The following is a 21,578-nucleotide window of genomic DNA, read 5'->3' on the forward strand; positions in this document are numbered from 1 at the left end:
TCATAAACAAAGGATATCATGCCATTGATTGACTACACTTAGCTCAAACATGACAACCATCGACTGCAATATATTATTGAAATTCAAGTTGCAATAGTCTGATCTCCAGAAATCACTCTCTTTCAGTTTCAAGTTTCCACAGAATGTTTCATTTCCTTCAGGGAACTGACTCTCTGATTTCACCAGCCCACCAAAGAGTTCCATCCCAACAATGGCAAACATATACTGGAACACCTGAGAAATAACAGGGTGTAAAAATATCAGGGTTTCATTAGCATTCTGAAATAAGTTATGCACATGCATGACTTCAGGAAACTGCTGAGATGCCACAACAGTAACTTTTAACAGAGTCGTGCATTAATATAGTATACATTTCAATGCAACAATATCAGAGCGTAAAAATTTCACAGTTTAAGAGGACGCCTCGATAGCTTAACTGGCTAAAGCACTTGGCCAGACATCAAGGGATCCAGATTTAAATCCCAGTCAAGGTGAATGATTTTTACACACTGAAATTTTTGGATTGCATTACATGCACGATGTTTTATCCCAATAATAATGCAACACAAATGCTCAAATCGAGGGTTTTCGGGCCAGCAAAATCATAAAACAAACCAACAAAAATAATTGCAGCACCACAATTTTAAAGGTCAGATATTAATACATTAAATTCTATTCACACTTAATTCAATACTTTTTTACATCAAACCTTTAGGTTTTTATGTTCACATTTTGATAAAGAAGTCTTTAAAAGAATTTTAAATAAGTTAAATCTAGCATTGAATCCCTTTGAGGCTAAAAGGACTCTCCTCACAGGTTACATAGCAATTAAGTGAAGCTTGCACCATTTGGAATTAGTGTTTTACAAACCCCGATTCCATTTTATCCTGTAGTTGAGGCAGCATATTTTTCTGTAAGTTCCAAATTCACTCTAGATGAAAGACCTAACTGACGAGAAATAGGGACTTAATGTGAAAGTTTCTTCCAGGTTTTTAGTGAAAAATTTTTTAAACAAAATTTTGTTTTCATTTTTCCATGAAAAATTGGGAGTGAAAAAAATTTCAGCAAGATAGGACCCATGTATATCTAACTAATATATCTCCAAATCCCTGGGCATTTTTCACAAATACATACTTCTATTGCCTTTAAACCAAGTGTTTTTAAATGATTATATCATTTCTCTGGCCGATCTCAATTGATTTCTCCCCATGTTCATAAACCATAATCCCCTATCTCACTCGCATCTCTCCCTTCACCCACCTCACGGCATTCCAATCCCCCATCACTATAAAATGTTTTTTCCTGGGTACCCATAATTATTTCCTCTAATTGTTCATATGCCAAATCTACTTCATCCTCCCTATGTTTAATTGTCAGAAGGTAGATCTGAGTAATGACCAAGTGGGTTGGTTCAGCTTTTACCTATACTTATAATATTCTATCACTCACCTGTGCTATGTTATATACACTTCCTCCTACCCTATTTCTCCATACTATTGCCTTCTTACCCACTTCTCTCTTCCTATCCTCTGTGCATTACTCCATAACTATCTTTCCAGTAATCCCTGCTATCCTTCCAATGCACCTCACACAGCCCCAAACTATATTACCTTTCTCCATCCCCAGCTTCATTTTTTCTTATTTCCCTGTTCTCAACATCACCCTAACCTTCCAAGCCCCTATCCCGACTGGTTCAGTTCCGTTCTTTGTTTTCTGTGCTTCTGCTGTCAATTTTGCTTTCCGAGGATTTTGTGATTTGATGACCCTTTTAGGATATTACCCTTTAAGGCATCACTCAGTGAAGTTATTCCAAAACTGAATAGCAGTTTTTTTACATCATAATTAAAATATTTTTTTACAGAAGGAACTGTATTTCATCTAATTTGCTCCCTCCTGGTTTCCTTCACACAAACCATAGGATCCCCCTCCTCAATTCCCTTTCTTTTTCCTTCCTTTACAGTAAGGTTGGAAATTGCAATCCTAATTACACTTTGAAAATAATACTATGCATTAAAACCTAGTGTTCACTTTTCCATTCAAAAATCAAAAAAACTCCCACAAAAGGTACTATTTCATTTAAAGAGCTATGAAGCATCCTTTTGTTCTCCATTATATTCATCTTTTGTGTATCCCTCTGCAATCAGTTATTCTTTGAGTTCCAGATGATGAAGATGAGTAGATGAGAGAAGCAATTAATGCTTGAGCAGCTTTTCAGACTAAAGCTGTGCATAGATTCATATGGTATTTGGCTAATTAAGTGGAAGAATTTGATTTTAATTTCTTAATACTGGGCTTTAAATACTTTGTACTGGATTTCAGTATCTGGGGAATGATGAGGTTACTCCACAAAATAAAGGTCTCCCAGAAGTATTACAGTGCATTTGTTGAATCCTTGTCTAAATCTACAATTTTATGCCAGTATGCATTTTATTCATGTACTTATAACTGGGAAAAAAGCTGAACTAAGTATTTTCATCATTTGCTTTCAGAATACCATTGGAAATTAAATCCCCAAGATAATTAGCACAGTGAAGTAAGGGGTACAAAATATGTATTGCAACACTGATGTATGAAAAAAGACAAGGAAAATGTGAGATAAAAAAAAGCACAGCGATGAATTTGTAAATTAAAATAGGGAAAATTTAAAAAAAATTCCAGTCTGGAGGCTGTTGTTTCCATTATATACATTGAGTAGATGTAAAGGACTAAATGGAAAGGATGCACAGCACACACAGCATTGCAACTTAGGCAGTAGGCTTTTTATAACATACTTGATAGAATTGGGATAGAAGTAGTAGTTTTAAGGGAGGGACTGACAGCAGAGGCCATTTGCGCCATTATGGATTGGACAGACAAGGATGAAGGGTGGAGAGTAACTTAACGAAAGGCACCAAGGGGTCTGCAGTTTAACGTCCCATCCTTTCTTTGAAATTATTGACACACTTTTAAGTTTCACATATTACATTCATCAAAGGGATCATGACCTCCTTCGCAGATCAGACCAAAATAAATAATGTGAATTCACTTACCATTAAAACACATCCATAGGTGACTATAGATGGCCCCAAATGCATGATGGTTCTGATAATGACTCGAAATCGTGGGATTCCTCCAATTATTTTCACCAATCTCAATACTCTTAGAACCATAAGAAATTCCAAATGGCTTCTGCTATTTATCACTGTGGAGAAATTGGGACAATATCAGGAAAATGGTACCAGGATGTTATTAGGCACTTCTCTCCCATCCACTAATCTTGACAAATTTATAGTCCTCGGAAACTCTCATACCTCCAAAAAGTATATTTACAGTGGCCATCACACAATTCACTATTCTATCACTGGCCTTTGCCACAATGATTAAATGACCATAAAGGAAAAATGGTTGGTGAGGAAGAACAGTTAATTGGTAACTGATTCATATAATAAACACATTTCGTTTAAGACATTTAGCTCCTTATTAGTAGGTTAACTGGTGCTGTTGGTTACTGGTACATTCACAAACCCCTGCTCTCATGCATGTGAATTTAATAGGTAGTAATAGAGTAATAGAGTCCTAAGCCTGAATTTAAAAAAAACTCTGGTCATTCCGGGAAAAAGAGAGGATTCTTTGCTCAAAATTTTCCTATTTTCTTTTGGCAACAATCAAGCATTCCCAAATACATATTTTGAAAAACAAATTTCTCCACCAATTAAACATAAGGAAACCAAAATAATGCATTATACAACAGTTCCTTCAAGTGGACTAGAGACAAACTCTACATTCCTCATTACATACTTTCCATCCCCAAAGCCTAGGCGGAGTTGGGGGAGGGCCAGAATGCAGCAACACAGCTGAATTGTAAAAAGAGGCAAGGAGAGTAAGTTTCACCCATCCAAGAATAGGTTCATGGTATTATGGCAGAATAGCTCACTTCTCATGATCCATTTTCATGCACCAACTTCCAGGGCTCAGATTCACGCTCCACACGAGGGGCAAGAATGAAATGAGCCCTTACCACGTACTAAGGTTGTTATGGAATTCAAACATCTCTGGTCAAGGGAAGCCATACACACATCTGAGCCAGTATTAGGGGGCATTGTGGTAGTCCAGGGGGCAGAGCATTTGCCTACTTATACCGGTGGGATACCCGAAGTTTTCATCCTGGGGATGCCTTTGGGCACCCACTGCTTCACCCAAACTGTGTGATTTTTTTAGGCATGAGGTCTTCCTAGGAAACTACAATTACTCACTTAAGGCAAAATTTCACATACCATTGGGATTAGAGCAAGGTGAGCTCTACCCTAACCTACCAAACCAAACTTTGGGTTGATTCCTGTATTTATGGTTTTTTTATATGGAATTTGGTTAAAAATGAATTAAAAATAAAAATTCAATGCCTGACAACTCTTTGGAAAGTTTTCAGAATGGAGTTTAAGTATCAGACCCAAATAAAATTTCCAATATTTTCAATGATTATTTTAATCCTATTTGTCAGCAACAATGGCTTTAGGGGGAACCAAAGAGATTATGCATTCCTTCTTGAAGTCGAATGTATCTGGAAGGTATATTTTGTTAGCCAGTGCCATATAATTTGCAGTGATGGCCCATAAGTTGACTTTTTTGTGTACAGCTGAACAGAGGATTTGAAGAGAAGATAAAATTCTGTTTTGGAAGAATGGCAGAATTATTTGATTTGATGGCTGTGCTGTAGTTCCGGTCTCCCCCTTAACTATTTTGCCAAGAAGTTTGTTGAGACTGCTGTCAAAGAGTTATTCTCTGCTGGAGAGCACGTCATTTCGAGGGGAATTCATACAAAAGCATAGACTTTTAGGAGCTATATTCATTTAACTCAAGTCATAAGTGAAGTAATTCAAAAGTTTGGGGAATCAGTAATCTTATTGGTATGGAACAAACAATTAGTGCTCCAAAAATATATGACAAAGAATATTTAAGGTTAAAATAAGGAATGTACAAGCTGAGCCAACAAAGTTATATGCAATTACCATACACATATATGAACAACATATAGTTGAGATGGAACACACAAAAGTAATGGAAACCCTATTGACTATACGATAAAATTAGCTAAGAGATCTCAATTTGCCAAAATATTATGATACATTACAGCTTCATGCCTTGATTGCAAGCAAAAGTTTCTCTTTTAATGGATCTTCTGAATGCTATGAAATATGAGATCACTTTAACGTCATCATGGATTTAGCATAACAAAAGCAAAAATTTTAGTTTTAAAAATGGATTTGTATAGAAGGTAAAATGCTTACCTTGCTCATTGACTAAGTCACTGATGCTCCACACCAAGGCTGTCCCGATTACAGCAAAATCAAACCTATAAAAATACATTTTTATTAAAAATTGTTTCAATAAAACTTGCCATTAAACCCAAATCATATGTGAAATTAGAAATTTTATTAAATGTGGATACCAACCTTGAATAAAAATTTGAAATTGCATTACCAGCTAGTCCAAACATTTATGTTTTATCACAAAGATTCATTTTGGATGACTTTTATTCATTTATTTCAAGTATTTTCCAACCCAAAATCTACTTTTCTGCTCCAAAAGATGCTATAAATTCAGCCTGTGTCTTATGGGGCAGGGATACACAGGTATAACTGTGACATATAAGCACAAGCCAATTCGCCAGAGAAAAACACTTATTTGTTTCTTGCATCAGGCATGTAAAATGGTTGCCTTCCTTACAAATTTGGATAAAATCACTGTTTTGAGTCACTAGTTAGTAACAGAGTTTAAATATTTTGTCGCAAGGGGCGTTTCTCGCACAACACAAAAGGTATTGGGGAAGGTCAGAATAATTACACCGAGTTTTACCTGAACAATCGTATATTATACAACATCAGATATATTACACCATTTACATAAGTATAAGGGAGTTGGGGATTACATAAGTATATAGGGAGTATAAGGGAGTTGATATATTTGGGAGTTGTTATAAATAAAAATTTATCATGGGATGAACACATATGCAATCTTCGTAGCAGGTTAAATTCCATTTGCTTTCTTATTAGAAGTATTAGGAAATCTGTAAGCCTTGATATCCTACTTTCAATTTATTACGGAGAATTTTATTCTTTAATTATCTATAGTATTCTGTTCTGGGGTTCTTCCCCTCATTCTGATTCAATTTTTAAAGCTCAAAAATGTTTAATACGATTAATATGCAATGCTCCCTACAATGCACCTTGCCTTTCCTTCTTCAAAAGGTTAAATATTCTGACTGTTCCATGTATTTACATTTATGTCGTATGCATTTTCGCTAAAAGTAATATATCCAATTATATGACAAATGACAACGTTCATTGTCACCAAACCAGAGCCTGCAGAGACCTGCATCAAACTTATTGCAGGACTTTAAATACATCCCTGGGGCCTAAATCAATGGGCCTCCTTGCACTGAACAGGCTCCCTTACGATTTTAAGTACGTAAAGGATCCAGTCCTGTTCAAAAAGAAATTAATATCATTTTTAAGGAAAGAACAGTTTTATTCTGTAATGGAATTCATGGAGAAAAAATAACCATACTGAATATGGAATATATTTTATGCAAAAAATTTATTATTGTGTCATGCTTTTCTGAATTTCATCATTGTTTAACATCTATATGAACATATGACGTGTCCTATACACTTATCTGATGTATCTATTACACTGTGTCAGTGTCTTCTGGGCAAATAAAGATTATTATTATTATTATTATTATTATAAGCAAATCATGGATGGCTAGACCCTTGGCAACCCAGCATGAGTGCGGAAAAATTGAAATGGCAGAACATTACCTCGGAAAGGGTAAAGGCAGGTTGGATGCAGTCACGAGACTCGTAACCCAGGCAGAGCCCTCATCCAAAGGCAAGGTCCAACGAGGAGTGCGGGAGCGGCGAACGCTGTCACAGACACTGTAACATGGGCGAGGCCCTCGTCCGTCGGCAAGGAAGGGAGTATGGCAGGGTGGACGCGGTCACGAAACATGTAACCTTGGCAGAGCCCTCGTCCGTCGGAAAGGAAGGGAATATGGCAGGGTGGACGCGGTCACGAAGCATGTAACCTAGGCAGAGCCCTCATTCGTCGGAAAGGAGGGGAGTATGGCAGGGTGGACGCGGTCATGAAGCACGTAACCTAGGCAGAGCCCTCGTCCATCAGAAAGGAAGGGAGTATGGCAGGGTGGACGTGGTCATGAAGCACGAAACCTAGGCAGAGCCCTCGTCCATCGGAAAGGAAGGGAGTATGGATGGTTTTTATATAAAAATATTGGTCCCATTGGTTAAATAGTTTTATGCTTCAATGTCATTGGTTTGCCTCTAACAAGCAGAGGACATAGCCAACCCCCACAATCAGCACTCTAAATTTGAACTTTCTGTGAAAGTGTTGAATTCGAGTGATATTAAAGTATTGAGTTAATGAGAAATATCTGCAGTAAGTGAGGGAATATACACGTTTCAGGTGAAATATTTTTGCAAAGCTTGAGTCATAACCACACACCATGAGAAATGCATTACATAGATGCTTAGCTGAGCTGTTGAGATTAATGGAACTCAATGAAAATTACATTTCTCAATATTTTTCACAGAGGATACTGTGAAGAGCATCTTCAAGCTGAAGCAATTAAATATCTCAATTCACTGAATGATACTTACACATTCCAAAATTTCTTGAAGAATTCTCTTGAGCCAAAAGTATATAACTTGAGGATTATTTCAAGAGTAAAGACACTAAGGAAAAACCACTCAGCCATGGTAATGTCTAATGCTATGCATATAGCATTTATAACTATCACTGCATCAAATAAATACCTGAAATACCTGCAATAAGTAAAAGATAAAAATTAGAATATCATTTGATTCTCTCTATAGCCCCAAAACATGGAAAGACATTATATTTTATTTCTTCTCCTGCCTCTTTATGGGTTAGGTGCTAAAGAGACTGCTCAGTCTCAATTTCACCCCAAAAGGAAGACTACTATCTACGAGGGTCATCCGGAAAGTAGTACCCGTTCGTGAAATAAAGACACAAAAGTAAATATTAACAAACATAAAAAATTTTATTTGAAAGAGGATACTTTAAACTACTTCTCAACATAATCTCCAAGCAAATTAAGGCATTTGTCATAACGTGTGACAAGTTTCTGTATTCCTGCTGCATAGTCCTTCGCCGCCAGCTCATTGAGATACGCGAGGGACCCATCTTGCACAAATTTTTGCATAATGCAGATGGTGTTTAACAATTTCATGAACAATTGTTCGAGAAACATTGGGAAAATGCTCACAGATGTCATCAATTGTGACGCGCCGATCGTTCCTCACGAATTCGTCAACTGAGCTCACCAGTTGGTCTGTAATGACAGACGGTCTCTCCGAACGCTCATCGTCGTGTGTGTTCCCCCTCCCCATGTTGAAGTTGCGACACCACCGCCGAACAGACGACTCGTCCATTACATTGTCTCCATACACCTCCTTTAATTGGCGATGAATATCACATGGGCGAACGTTTCTTGCATTGAGGAATTTAATCACTGCCCTCACTTCACAACTGGCGGCGTTCTCAATTTTTTTAAACATTGTAAACAATCACAGAAACAACACAGGCAATGCTAGCGTCACGCAACTTGGCTCAGAGAAGGCAGACAAGCCACTGAAGCTATCTGACCTCGTCCAGCGGCTACTCGCGTCGTCAGCACTTCATGCGGCACGAACGGGTACTACTTTCCGGATGACCCTCGTATTTAACTTTACCCTCTTCCCACCCTGATACCCTTCTCCCAACCTACTCATCCCCCATCAGCCATACTCTCAGACTGATGTCCTGGCTGATGGCTAGGACCACCAACAATCACAAAAAAAGTGTTAGTCTCTAGATTCTTTACATCATACTAGTGTGTGAGTATTTTATATCACCACATTCTTGAGCTTTCTCATATCCACATATTTATTCACAAATGCATACAATGAATTATTTCCAGGCAACACATTAATAAGAAATACAACAGGACTTCAGTATATGTATAAAATATGCTTCATCCATGACTTACTTAGCTTTAACAAAACTCTGGAGATATTTGGATGCCTTAGAGTTATAGAGCTTTGGCAGAAACATTTGGAGATATGTAACTCTATCTTTTACTTCTGATATTTCTACATTAAGCAGATCAGCTAATTGCATAAATTCAGAATTTCCTGAAACAAAATTTTTCACCACATAAATTATTTATACACCAACCAGATAAATCAAGAGACCAAAATTTATACAGATTATGTTTAATGTAGTTAGTAAGAGTCATTCATACCTATTTTATTACAGCCTTTTGGATCTAGCACTTGCCACAATATATCAACATAAGTTAGACTTCTGTCAGGTTTGATTTTCTTCATTAACAATGCAAACGTGCTCTTTAGTACACACTGGCTCCCACTGCTTTCAGTTTTAATCAAATTGTAAGCTTTCAGGAGTAAATTTCTTTTCAAGTAAATACTATTTTTAATTTCATTCTACAAAGCAACAAAGAAATTTATATAGATTACATTTTCATGAACAAGAGCAAACAGAACAACCCATTTCACTGACTGAATGAAGTAAATTTTGTAAATATAACCGATAAATTGCAAGCATGCTAAGGGCATGCACAATGTTATTGATAAAGCCAATAAAACATACATCTAAGGCCACAAAATGAAATCAGTCTTGCAGCAATGGCAATTTTGTCACCGGCCTTGTTAAAAATGTGTCACCACAATGGTATTAAGTCACTTAGCAGTTGTGATTAATAAAATACTGAGAGGTCTGAAGTAATATATTTATGGTTTTGTAACTAGTTAATATCCTTTTTTGACAAGTGGATTATCTTTGGCAAGATTTTGTAAAATCATGGATTAATATGGATATTAAATATCAATTACTCACAAAATAATTACCTAAGTAGATATTCATTTACCTACTATGGAAGCAATGGGATTGTTTCTGATTCCAGATTTTCCGTGAGAAATATTTGTCTTTCATAGTTTTGTGCTACCGGTTTCAGTGCCTCATTTTCCTGATGCACATATTTAATCCAATGTGCAATGCTGAATTTGCACAAATATTTTGGCATTTTCCTACCACAAAAACATTGATCAGCGGATAGAGAATTAATATAATAATTTTAAAATTTTCACTGCTCACCTATATAAAAATCTCACAGTACTGGAATCATACCTGTATATTGTAGTATATGACTTTCTTAAGCATTTATAAGTATCTTAAACATGCCATGACAGCTTTTCGCATTTTTAATGCTAGCATTTATTTAGTACTAATTCGTTATCAAGTGATATTACAGGAGAATTTCAGTAGGCTATTGAAGTTACTGGAAAAAATCATTCCTATTGTAGAATATATACTTTCCTCCAATGTGTCCTCAATCCAAGTAGAAATTGCCAAAAACTACTGCAGCAGCGGTTCTTAATGCAGCAGTTTGGTAGCATGACTTATTTCCCCTGATTAATCTCACGAATACTTGTACAATGTACACACAAAGATGTAATGCACATTCTTCACCTTCTTGAAGAATGCTCAACAGACGGAGACCCAACAGTTTAGAAAAAATACTGGATGAACCATTCGCATTGAATTAAAGTAAGTCATTTTTCCTCCTACTCTCCATGATCAATTTTCTCTTTACAATACATTAACTCTCCAAAATTCCAGTTTTTACCAATCATTTCCATTTTTTACAAAGACAAAACTAGAAATAATGGAAAAAAATGGTGGAACTGACCCCTTCCCTCTAAGCGCTCAATTTGCTGCTGAGGGTAATACAAGTCTACCTTCCACCTAACAAATCAAACCAGGTTGTTTATGATGATAATAATAAGAATTTAATGCCCTTTTTTCGTAATTTCTAATATCTGCCCAACATTTCGCAGAGTATTTTGGGCTTTGGAGACAACTACCTACAGAATTCAGAATAAAGAAAAAAATTGATTAAAATACCACTACATACTCAAAGTTGGTAATTTAAAACTTGATAAATACCTTCAGGTGCTTCCTGTAGTTGTTATAAACAACAGCCAAAAATATGTTCATGATTATGAAAACACAAATTGTGATAAATATTATAAAAAATACAGCAGATATTTTTTCCGAGTTGAATGCTGGGATCCTAAAATTGATTGTAAAATAAAAGATGTACCAAGAGAAGTAAAAAAAATCAAATTACATCAAGCTCAACAGTTGAAACAACTGCTTACTTACATCACATCAGGATTATTGGCTGCAGTGACTAAAACATAGAGATCGAAGAAGCTGCCCACCAAATTTTGAAAATACAAATTTCCATTCCGATATAAAAGGTTCCTAGAGTAAACAAACCAAATCCTTCAGTAAAGATTCAGAATATTCACATTCTCAGCCTTACTGTTATCAAGGAAAAGCTCTTTAGCATGAAAACAATGACCATATTAAACAAAACACATTAAAAGTTATGACTCAATTGATTCTTAACTTTCTTTTCAGTTCATACCATTACATATCAGATGAAATGAATTTGATGAAATGAATTTCACTGATTGCTATTCATGAAAATTTACTGCTTAATTTAAAATAAAATATCGAGCTCAATTTTCAGAAGTCTAAATTATTCCTCCACTCATCACCACCCATTATACCAAGCTTAGCAAACTATTTTTCAAATCACATTACTGCAAAAACAGGGACATGAAACTGGAATTGTATTACATTATGAGGTAAAAAACGGTGAGTATATTCTGCTGGTCAAATACTCCAATTAAAAAGTTAACACTCGTCTTGCAAACCATAACACCATTTATATTACGAAATAAGTCTCTACAATCTCATAAAAATACACCTGGAAACGATTTTATACTCTTCTTTCATTTTCTTAATTTAAAATACTTATGTTATCTGTAAATTGGGTGGAAGTGATAATTATACCAGATCTCAATGTAAAAACTCAAAAATTTATCGGCATTTTTACATTTAATTTTAATGCATTTTTCCCATTGCACAAAGTACATGCTCCTTACTCGTCTCCAATAAAATGTTCTTGGATAAAAAAAGGGCAAAATATATTATGTAAACATAAAATGTTATACACATTATGTATTGCTTGAAATGACCCCAGTGTAAAATGAAAAGACAAGCAATATTGCAAAATTCTGTGAGATATAGCAAAATCCAAAATAATCCATCATGGTGTGATGACACACATCTGTAAATAAAAACAAAGCTATGTGGAATGAGTGGATGGTGGTAGTCCAGGGGTAGAGTGTTGGACTACTGACCGGAAGGCCCAGGTTTGATTCCCAGGCAAGCGCCTCTGGGCACCCTCAGATCCATTCAGGCTGTGATTTTTTGGGTACCAGATCTTCCTCGGGAAACATAAGATGGCACAGGGAAAGGAACTGGCTCCTCTACCCTGATTTGTGAATTTCACATGCCATTGAGCTTAGTACTGGGTGAACTCTAACATCACCTACCAAACCAACCTTGGGGTTGATTACTATATTTATGGTATTTTATATGGAATGTGGTTAAAAATGAATTAAAAATAAAATTTGAATGCCTGACAACTCTTTGGAAAGTTTTCAGAATGAAGCTTAAGTATCAGACCCAAACATAATTTCCAATATTTTCAATTATTATTTCAATCCTATTTGCCAAATGGAAAATAACATTAATCATCTCACATACATGAATTCTTTAAAGTTCTAATATCAACCATCAGCCATTATTAAGTCCAGCTAACAGAAAAGAAATCCTCAATATTATTATGAGCTTGGAGAATAACTTTTCATCTGGTTTTGATGGCATACCAGATCATATGTTAAAACAATGTCCCAAGTCAATCTTGAGCTAACATTTGGAAATTTGCAACCAGTCTTTTACTGAAGGAAAATTCTTAGACTTATTCAAAACAGCTAAGGTTAAATCTTTATTAAAATAGAGGGACAAAAATAATAAGGAGAACTACAGACTTACTTGTATATCCCTCTTACGTTATTTTTCAAAGGTTCCAGAAAAGGCAATGCATGTTAGACTAGGGTGGTATGATAAGTCCTTAGAAAAAAGTGGAAAAAACCATTTTTTGGGCAAATTTTTTTTACTTTACAATATAATCTCCTTTCAACTCTATAAATTTGTCCAAGTGTTTTCCAATTTTTTTAAGCCGTCTAAAAAGTAGGATTTTGGAAGCTCCTCAACGCTCCTCAACCTCAAGGCGTAAACCTTCGTCCGCCAAGCCATTTCTTCAAGTATGGAAATAAGAAATAGTCACTGGGGGCCAAATCTGGTGAATACAATGGGTGTTGTAATACTTGGAATTTTAATTCCATAATTTTGGCCATCGCAGTTGCGCAGGTGTGCACCCGTGCATTATCTTGATGAAAGAGAATCTTTTTCTTTTTCAGATGAGAATGCTTTTCCTTGATTTCTTTGCTCAGCCATTCCAATAATGATGCATAATACCTTCCTGTTATCGTTTTTCCCTTTTTCAAGTAAGCAATGAAGATGATTCCGCCAGCATCCCGAAAGACCATGGCCATAACCTTACCGGCCGACTTGACTTGTCTTCGTCTTCTTCAGAGCCTGTTCGCCTTCAAAAATCCACTGTTTTGACTAATGCTTTGTCTCTGGAGTGTAGTGGTGTATCCATGTTTCATCAACAGTTATATATCGATGCAGAAACTCATCAGGATTGCAACGGAAAAGCACCAAAACAATCTCTGAGTCAACCACACAATTGCGTTTATTCTCCGCTGTGAGTAAAGGTGACACCCATCTTGCCGAGATGTTTTTCATGCCCAATTTTTCATGCAAAATTGAAGCTACTGTACCTTGTGATAGGCCAATGGCTTCTACTATTTCACGCACTGAGTCGTCGATTACTTAAAATTATATCATGGATTTTGTCAATCATTTCAGGGGTAGATATTTCTACAGGGCCTTCTGATCTGCATTCATCTTTTGTAGATGTACGACCACGTTTAAACTCATTCACCCAATTGTAAACAGTTGCAAACACAGGAGCAGATGTGCCAGGAACTTTGTCCAACTCAGCTTTGATTTCTTTCGGCGTCAACCCTTTCCAATAGAATTGTTTAATCACAGCTCAAAACATTATTATCTATTTTCATAGACAAATTAAAGTTGTTTATTTAAATCGATGACAAAATTGAAACTATAAGATGGATACAGTGGAAACTTTAACAGCTGACTAGCTAGGAGTGTTATCTAAGGGAAAAAATTTCTTTTCGATACTACAAGCGCCATCTCTTGGATTTTCTAAGGACTTATTGTACCACCCTCATAACTTCATTCTTTGAAAAATATGCTATATTATCTAAACATCAATTTGGTTTTAGGAAAAAATTCAAACTATGTAAAAGATATTCAACAAAAACCTTGTTTATAATATTAGCAAATATATAACTTTGTTATATATTTGCTAATGTTATATGATAACATAACTTTGTTCTTGTCCTCAAATCTGCCAATTGTATTTTGATTCTTTTGTTAAATGAATTTCATCTATACTTTAATAGTGTTATTATCTGTGATGTGTTTTTTCTGTGTTTCCCTCTTAATGACTCAATGCAAGTTTATTTTGTCTCTGGACAAATAAAACTACTACTACTACTACTCAATGCACAAGTTTCATTTCACAAGCTTCAATAGTATGAAAATATTGTGTAGACACTAGCTAACCACCCATGGTGGTTAACTAATGCTACAGTGCAGTACTACACAGACAAAAATAATTTTGCCAACTGAGCTCTAACATAGCAGACAAATATGTGGAATTAGAAATAGAATCCTAATTCAAATTGTAAATTTCCTCTCATGAATTATTGAAATTGAAAGTAAAGAAAACTTCATGCCTCAAATCATTGAGATAAACATGCACCCCATGCCTTATAATTAAGAATTACACAAACAGTGCTTAATGCAGATTATTAAAATTCAATAACAAAATCACTTAGCCAATAAATTCACTTATGTGAATTCCACCAACTAAGCTATCACTGAAAAGAACTAGTGTTGTATTATTTTTATAAAAATCAGCCCTTTCATATAAACATACAATAAAAATACTTCCTTCAAACTATTTTGACATTATGCTGATCTTAAACTATTTATGAATTTCACTGAAATTATCAAATTGCAGGCCAGTAATCTATAAGTAATTCTGGCTCCCGAAAATGTTTAAAAATATTCATATTTTCAAGGTGCATATCTTGTTTTCAAAGAATTATAATTCCACAAAAATGCCAAATTTTAAAGATTTCAAAACAATATCCTTAAGACCATGAACTGAAATATTTAATCTTTCGGACCAATTTTCAATTCCATCTTTCGCTCAGACTGAAAATATTAAGAGATTCAACTGAAACAATTTTTTTATTCATGGTGAAACAGTTCCACAATAATTCATGCAACTGTTGGCAATGAAACCAGAGCCCCAAGGCGAGTCAACTAGTAATTCTTACATGCGTTCAACAGCAAAAATCAATCAAATGAATAAATCATGCTTACCTCCTTCCAAATAACTTGAGAGCCATAAGAGAAAACAGGCCTATAGCCAAGAAAAGCAGAACCAACACATTCAAAATATCTGGCATTGTTCTCCAAATGTTCCTCAAAGCTCTCCGAACTTGACGGAATTCAAGGAAGTTAACTAAAAGCAAAGGCCTCAAGGGTCTTGACCACCTACATGGCATGAGAGAAAGAACATTTGCAGAAAGTCACAATATTTATCTCAACATAACATAACTGTCCCTCAAACCGGGAATCAATGATTCACTCATTTTAAAGTTTGATAATATGAGACTTCAAATTATCAAGTTCAATGAAATAAATGTATACACAATATTTGAATAATAAGTGTATCCAAAGATGCTTGAATGATTAAAATTTTCTACCTAATGACCGTGGTTCCATTGCAGTAAAATCCAAGGAAAAGAATGATATCAACAGAGATCAACTGAAAAAAGATTGGTCAATTAGAAGAGTTCCATGATAGTTATCAATTTTCTTGCATGCATTCAAAAATATCATTTGTCACTTCATACTTACAGATATTACAGCCATCAAAGTTATATTCTTTATATCTACCCAAAATAGCTTGGTTTCACTAAATGACGCCGCAAATAATATGTGGGCCAAATATAATACAAGGCAGATGGATTCAAAGCAAATTGTGGCCTGAAATAAGGAAAACATAACTGTAGGAACTGGAAAATCCTTGATGACTAAAATAGGTTTAGTAATAGATTTTTCTTTATATCTACCCAGTTTGGCAGTGCTAATCCTTCCACAGCTGGGGGCTCAAATATTGCCAGGGAGAGATGAAAGAAAATGACGAATTGCAAAACAAATTTAACCCAGAAACAATTGAAGGCAATATATGACCTGTTGGAGATTTAAGTTACATGCATTAGACATTCCACTAGAATAACTTGTAAATGGGTTCTTGCCTTCTTAAAAACTTACTTCAAACTCTTCTCATCTGTTTTGTACATGATTCCAAACCGACCACTGCATGCATCTTTGATAAAAATAGAAGCAAGTAATAAACTCTGAAATCAAGAAATAATGACATTTATCAGTCACTGAAAAAAGAGGGTACCTGGAGGTCAGAAGCCACTGAGAAATCAGAAATTCACCATATTACCTCGATGACTCGACAATTGCAAGACCCACCAAGCACAACATTAAGTACGTACAACACACTACAAAATTCTTCATCTTCACATACTTTCCATCTCCCTTCATTCCATCTAATATGCCCAACCTCTTCCTCTGCCTTACTTATCTAACATCCCCCTCCCTGTATTAATCTTCAACAGTCCATTTTCACTCAATATGCAGTGCATCCACTCCGACTGCAGCCTCCAAATTTCTCCCACCAAGCACCTGTATTCCCCTGAAATGCTTTATGTTCATCTTATTTTCCTGTTATTTCACACATCAACCTCTCAAAACACTCCAAATCCATGCTTATGCTCTTTTCTCAACAACAGTTTCTCCAAGCAAAAAAAACTATGCTCCATGTCAACATTTTCATCAACCCTTTATATAGCTTTATTTAAGGTCTTACAAAGTGAAATTGTTCCTGCTACTTAATACTTTGTCCATTTCAGGCTAAGTGATTTCCTAGACGGGATTATTTAGCATTAGTTAGAAGAAAGCACATTTTGGCATTTACATCGGACTATTACAACAATGGACAATTACAAACACCCAAGCCCTAGGGGGAGGAAAACCCACCCAATTTGGAATCAAACCCGCAACCTTTGGGCTAGCAGGTGTGGATGTTACCGCTCTAACGCTAGCTTATGGCTTCCCCACTTGATGCTAGTCTTAAGCTTCCTAAATCTTGAGAATCTCACTACCATTTTTGTAATTGTTTCTAACCCCACACTAACTCAGTAATGCATTCAGAAATCATTGCAATCCTTCCCCAAGGCTAATCAGCAAATTATAGCTGGACCAACTACAACTCTTAACTATTAGGTTGGTACCCCACCTACCTTCCTTCTGATCTCCAGCTCTTTCTATGCTTCCTCTACCATTGCCTTCACGCACACATTAAAAAGCACTGATAATGATGGGCAATCTTATGTCCCTACCCGTCAGCCTATCACTTCCCACCCTAAAAACAATAATATTTTATAGGTCCATGAGTATTCATACAATGGACCTCATCAAGGCATAGGACAAAACAAACAAAGGCATATTAAACAAATTACATAGTTTCAGGCATGACGTGGTGGAATTTGAAAATTATAATAAACAAACACTTCCACGACTGGTTGTAATACATTACATTTTTAGGTGACCTGAAGATGATTTAGTATATCAAAACTGGTCATGGTTTAAATAAATATCTAGTTGAAAAGTGCTACTATTTGTTCATTATTATGTACGCTATATATTAAAATATAAGATCAGTAGTAGTACCAGAAAAGTATTCACTATCCGAGTAAATTAACTAGATGAGCCAGTTTAACTAAAATTAACTAAATTGATGCCTCTTATGCCATTATGCTAATATACACCAGTTTTCAGATCTGTCAATTTGTTTCCAGGTGTGTAGTCAAGAGTTTCACTCTTAGAATGGAATAAATGAATATTATCTTTCACATAAAAGACTATTTTGCAACCAGTTTATATAATCAATTTTACATCTAATAAACAGATCCCTTCAATGGCCAGTAAATGACAAGTGACTTAATATCTTTATCCATTTCGTAAAACAAAAATATATTTTCAGTGTGGCTATTGAAGAGAGCAAGGTATATGGTTCTCAGATGCTCAAAAGATATTAAAATACTCAGCTTTCTTAAAATGAGTATTTGAAAGTTTCTGACATGTCTCAAAGACATGAGAGACTACCTCAGTTTTGATTCAAGATAAAAGCCGAGAAATTTACCACGTTTAACTGCACTTATTTGACATTTTATGCTGAAAATCAAGCGCCAAGTTATATATAGATTTAAAACAAAACCATTAAACTTATAAATGCTAATCGTTAGCCAAATATCTTTACAGCTATCTATTATCTAAAATTGAGCAGTCTACACAAGTTTCATTGAAGTCTCCAATTCCTCAGGTCTACTTTTCTTTCTTTCTTCTCGTCTTATCTTTTGCAATTCAGTCATTTACTGAGCTCATTACATTTTGATGAATGTACAAAATACATACAGGGTCTCAAAATACTCAAAGCTAACATATACATCCTGTTTGAATTCTACAATGCTTTCTACCATTTATAAATATACCACTTGGTGGCACTTGACCCCTTTCTAAACACAACACGATTTCCCCCTTAGTAATCACAAGCTATCCTTTCCATTCATTTACGAATAATGCACAATTAATATAAACCATTACCAATGAAACTGACTAAGTATGCATGAATACTGTGCAACCACAAACTTCACTGCCAAAGAAGTAGTCAGGTATCTCAATAGTTTCAGCCTCAACTTTGTGGAAGTTCATTTTAATAAATGAAAAAGAAAAACTTTGTTCCAATCCACCACTTTATTTCAGGTACGACTAGTTTCGACGCTACGGCTATGCAAGGTACCTGAGGATGACGCCATAGCGTAGAAACTAGTCGTACCTGAAATAAAGTGGTGGATTGGAACAAAGTTTTTCTTTTTCATTTATTAAGTAGTTGGGTGCTTAAAAGAACCAAATCTCAAAGAAAAATCATTTTCAAGACATCAAATCTTGTTTCACTCAAAACTGTTTATGAAATAATAAGCTATAATAGCCTAAGGAATCATCTTCAGAGCAGTCATACAAGAGGTAGATGCCTAGTGTGGAATGGATGGAATGACAACTGTCCCCTGTTGGTGCATTTTACCAATTAAATGAGAGCCCACTGCACATTATTCTCTAATCATCACCTCACACTGGCAGAAGGTAGTCACCTAATCAAACATATGCTTGCCTCGCAATGCATCACAATTTATTTCATGCAAATGAGAACAACACCAGAATTATTCAAAGGAAACTTGTCTTCCACAATAAATTAGATTCCATAGCATTATACAAAAATTAAAATAATTTCATAACCCCTTATCACATAAGAGGGAATAACACTATTTTGCTGAGCATTACAAGGATCAAGGAAAAATGAATTTGGTACAAGAGAATAATGCTCTCCCGTATATTAATATTAAGATGCTTGCTGAAATTCATGACCCATAAGATGGAAAACAAGAGAAATAGATAATAACGTAAGGCACACCATAGTGTGCACACAAATTCAGCAGTTGTGCATTTTATTAATAAGTTACCTTCTCATTACATATATCCGTTTGATGACTATCAACCTGTGGTTCATCATCATCCTGGTATTTCAATTTACAATCTGACAACTCTTCCAACATTTATAGTCCAGCAGTTCGTACTCGAGGTTAATTATTCAAGGTTTAAAATGTCAGCAGGACAGAAAGGCTTGCCGTAATTTTCACTCAAATGCACAAAAACTACGCACATCCAGACTTTTATGGTCAAAATTTTGATGTCGCTTACAGGGTCAAATCTGTTCAGTGCAACAATAAGATCAATTACATTAGGAATGATAAGAATTGGTATTAGCTCTCTTCCGGAATCAATACAAATCCATTAAAGTTTCTAAAGCATACAAGGTATTATCGCTAAGTGATATAACATTGCAAAAAAACAACAGTTCGGCTTACTTTTAAAAGTAAGGCATACGGAAATGAACTCGACTCTGGGAAACTTTTCACTTTACCTTTATACAACTACTTCTCACGTACCTATCCGTAAACTCACATCAGGTAATGAAATGCTTATAACGTATATGGCAAAAGCAACAGATATTATTATTTTTCAGCTCCAAGTTTGGAAGGCTAGCGCACACTACTCACTCACGCGATTCGAATTTCGACCAGCGTCTGGCATTCGTCACCACCACTCGACAGGCCAGATAATTCCCCCATCCTGGCACGGGGCAGCACTAGTTGCCCGACGCATCTCAAGGCGAGTTAGCGAGTGGGCGTTCGCTGGTTGCTCCGAAATGCCTTGTCTGCATCGGAAGCGAAGCCGAGAGGGAGTTTTGTGTTCCTATCGAATAGGTCCAACATTGGCGGGTGCTTCATCGATAAAGGAAGGAACGAGAGCGGCTTATCTATACGGAGAGTTTTTCCCATTAAAAATTGAATGTTAAAAATCTTCATTTTTCGAACGAAGAACGGCATTTCACCTCATTCAATATGGGAGTAGTAAACCCACCAGACTGAGCCCGAAAGATTAAGAATTTAGGCATAACTTTAAAAAGATATTTTTTATATTCGTGGCTGCCATATTGTAGTAACTTTTTATGCCTCGGATCTTGGTATGTGCCAAATGCACTTATTATTTCATCTTTGAGCACCCAAATAAATATACACGTATTGCAGAATGAATACACACATACCAGAATGAATAATTGAATATATAAGTGAGTAAATGATCGCAACGGTGCATAAATGAGTGATGTCCTGAGTATCTCGATGAATATAAGAGGGTGTATGTGATTGTTTAAGTTTTCGTGTAAACGCTCGGGTGATCGGATAGCTTAGGTCTAGGCATACTTGATGGCGAGATAGTGAGCGCATTATGGCTACTTTTATCAAATAAGACAGTGGGGATATACAACATTCCAACGGAACTAATTAAAGGTTTAGAAAATCATGGGAGGAAGAGTTTTTATGGACTAGTTCGTAGCATTGATGAGGTAGTAATTTGGCCGGAAGATTTAACTAAATCAGTGTTAGTTACCAACCCAATCAAATAGACCGGCATCCCGAAGTGAGGGCTATGGAACAATAGGTTTGACTTCACACGCAGCTTAGGTGGTACTGAGGATCATTAATTAGAAATTGGAGGGTAGGGCAAATGATTACTTCATTAGGAATGAATTGATCGATTAATTAAAGGTGGGCAAACAATTACATACACAGGGATCCTGTACGATAAAGATTTTAGGTTGCCATAAAAACATAGAAATAGGACTTCAATTTTCACGCAAAATATGAGAGGGGATGGACGGGTTG

The 21,578-nt window shown here is 35.7% G+C and overlaps 1 protein-coding gene across 1 annotated transcript; it reads right to left on the reverse strand.

Moving 5' to 3' along the window:
• Positions 1-19,907, reverse strand: LOC139687624 (uncharacterized). Its single transcript, XM_071584861.1, has 14 exons — positions 19,815-19,907; positions 16,498-16,583; positions 16,296-16,416; positions 16,081-16,209; positions 15,927-15,988; positions 15,541-15,714; positions 11,242-11,343; positions 11,023-11,149; positions 9,299-9,500; positions 9,044-9,188; positions 7,653-7,817; positions 5,265-5,329; positions 3,030-3,181; positions 1-234 (listed from the first exon to the last, which is right to left on the reverse strand). Exons 1-14 carry the CDS (start codon positions 19,905-19,907, stop codon positions 1-3), a joined length of 1,857 nt encoding a protein of 618 aa, XP_071440962.1.
• Between the last annotated feature and the right edge of the window lie 1,671 nt (positions 19,908-21,578).

This window comes from Hetaerina americana, unplaced genomic scaffold (assembly GCF_022747635.1).
Source record: "Hetaerina americana unplaced genomic scaffold, ioHetAmer1.1.p SCAF_2, whole genome shotgun sequence".
In the NCBI taxonomy this organism is placed as follows: Eukaryota; Metazoa; Arthropoda; class Insecta; order Odonata; family Calopterygidae; genus Hetaerina; species Hetaerina americana.

What these genes read in the sequence shown, in the direction of transcription:
- LOC139687624 (XM_071584861.1), bottom strand. Translation starts at nt 19,907, where the DNA reads ATGTTGGAAGAGTTGTCAGATTGTAAATTGAAATACCAGGATGATGAT. An exon ending in CTCAAGTTATTTGGAAGGAG is followed by an intron (nt 11,344 to 15,540) that starts GTAAGCATGATT and finishes TGTTTACTCTAG; the next exon opens with GAACCTTTTATATCGGAATG. An exon ending in CAGAGTTTTGTTAAAGCTAA is followed by an intron (nt 7,818 to 9,043) that starts GTAAGTCATGGA and finishes TACTTATTGCAG; the next exon opens with GTATTTCAGGTATTTATTTG.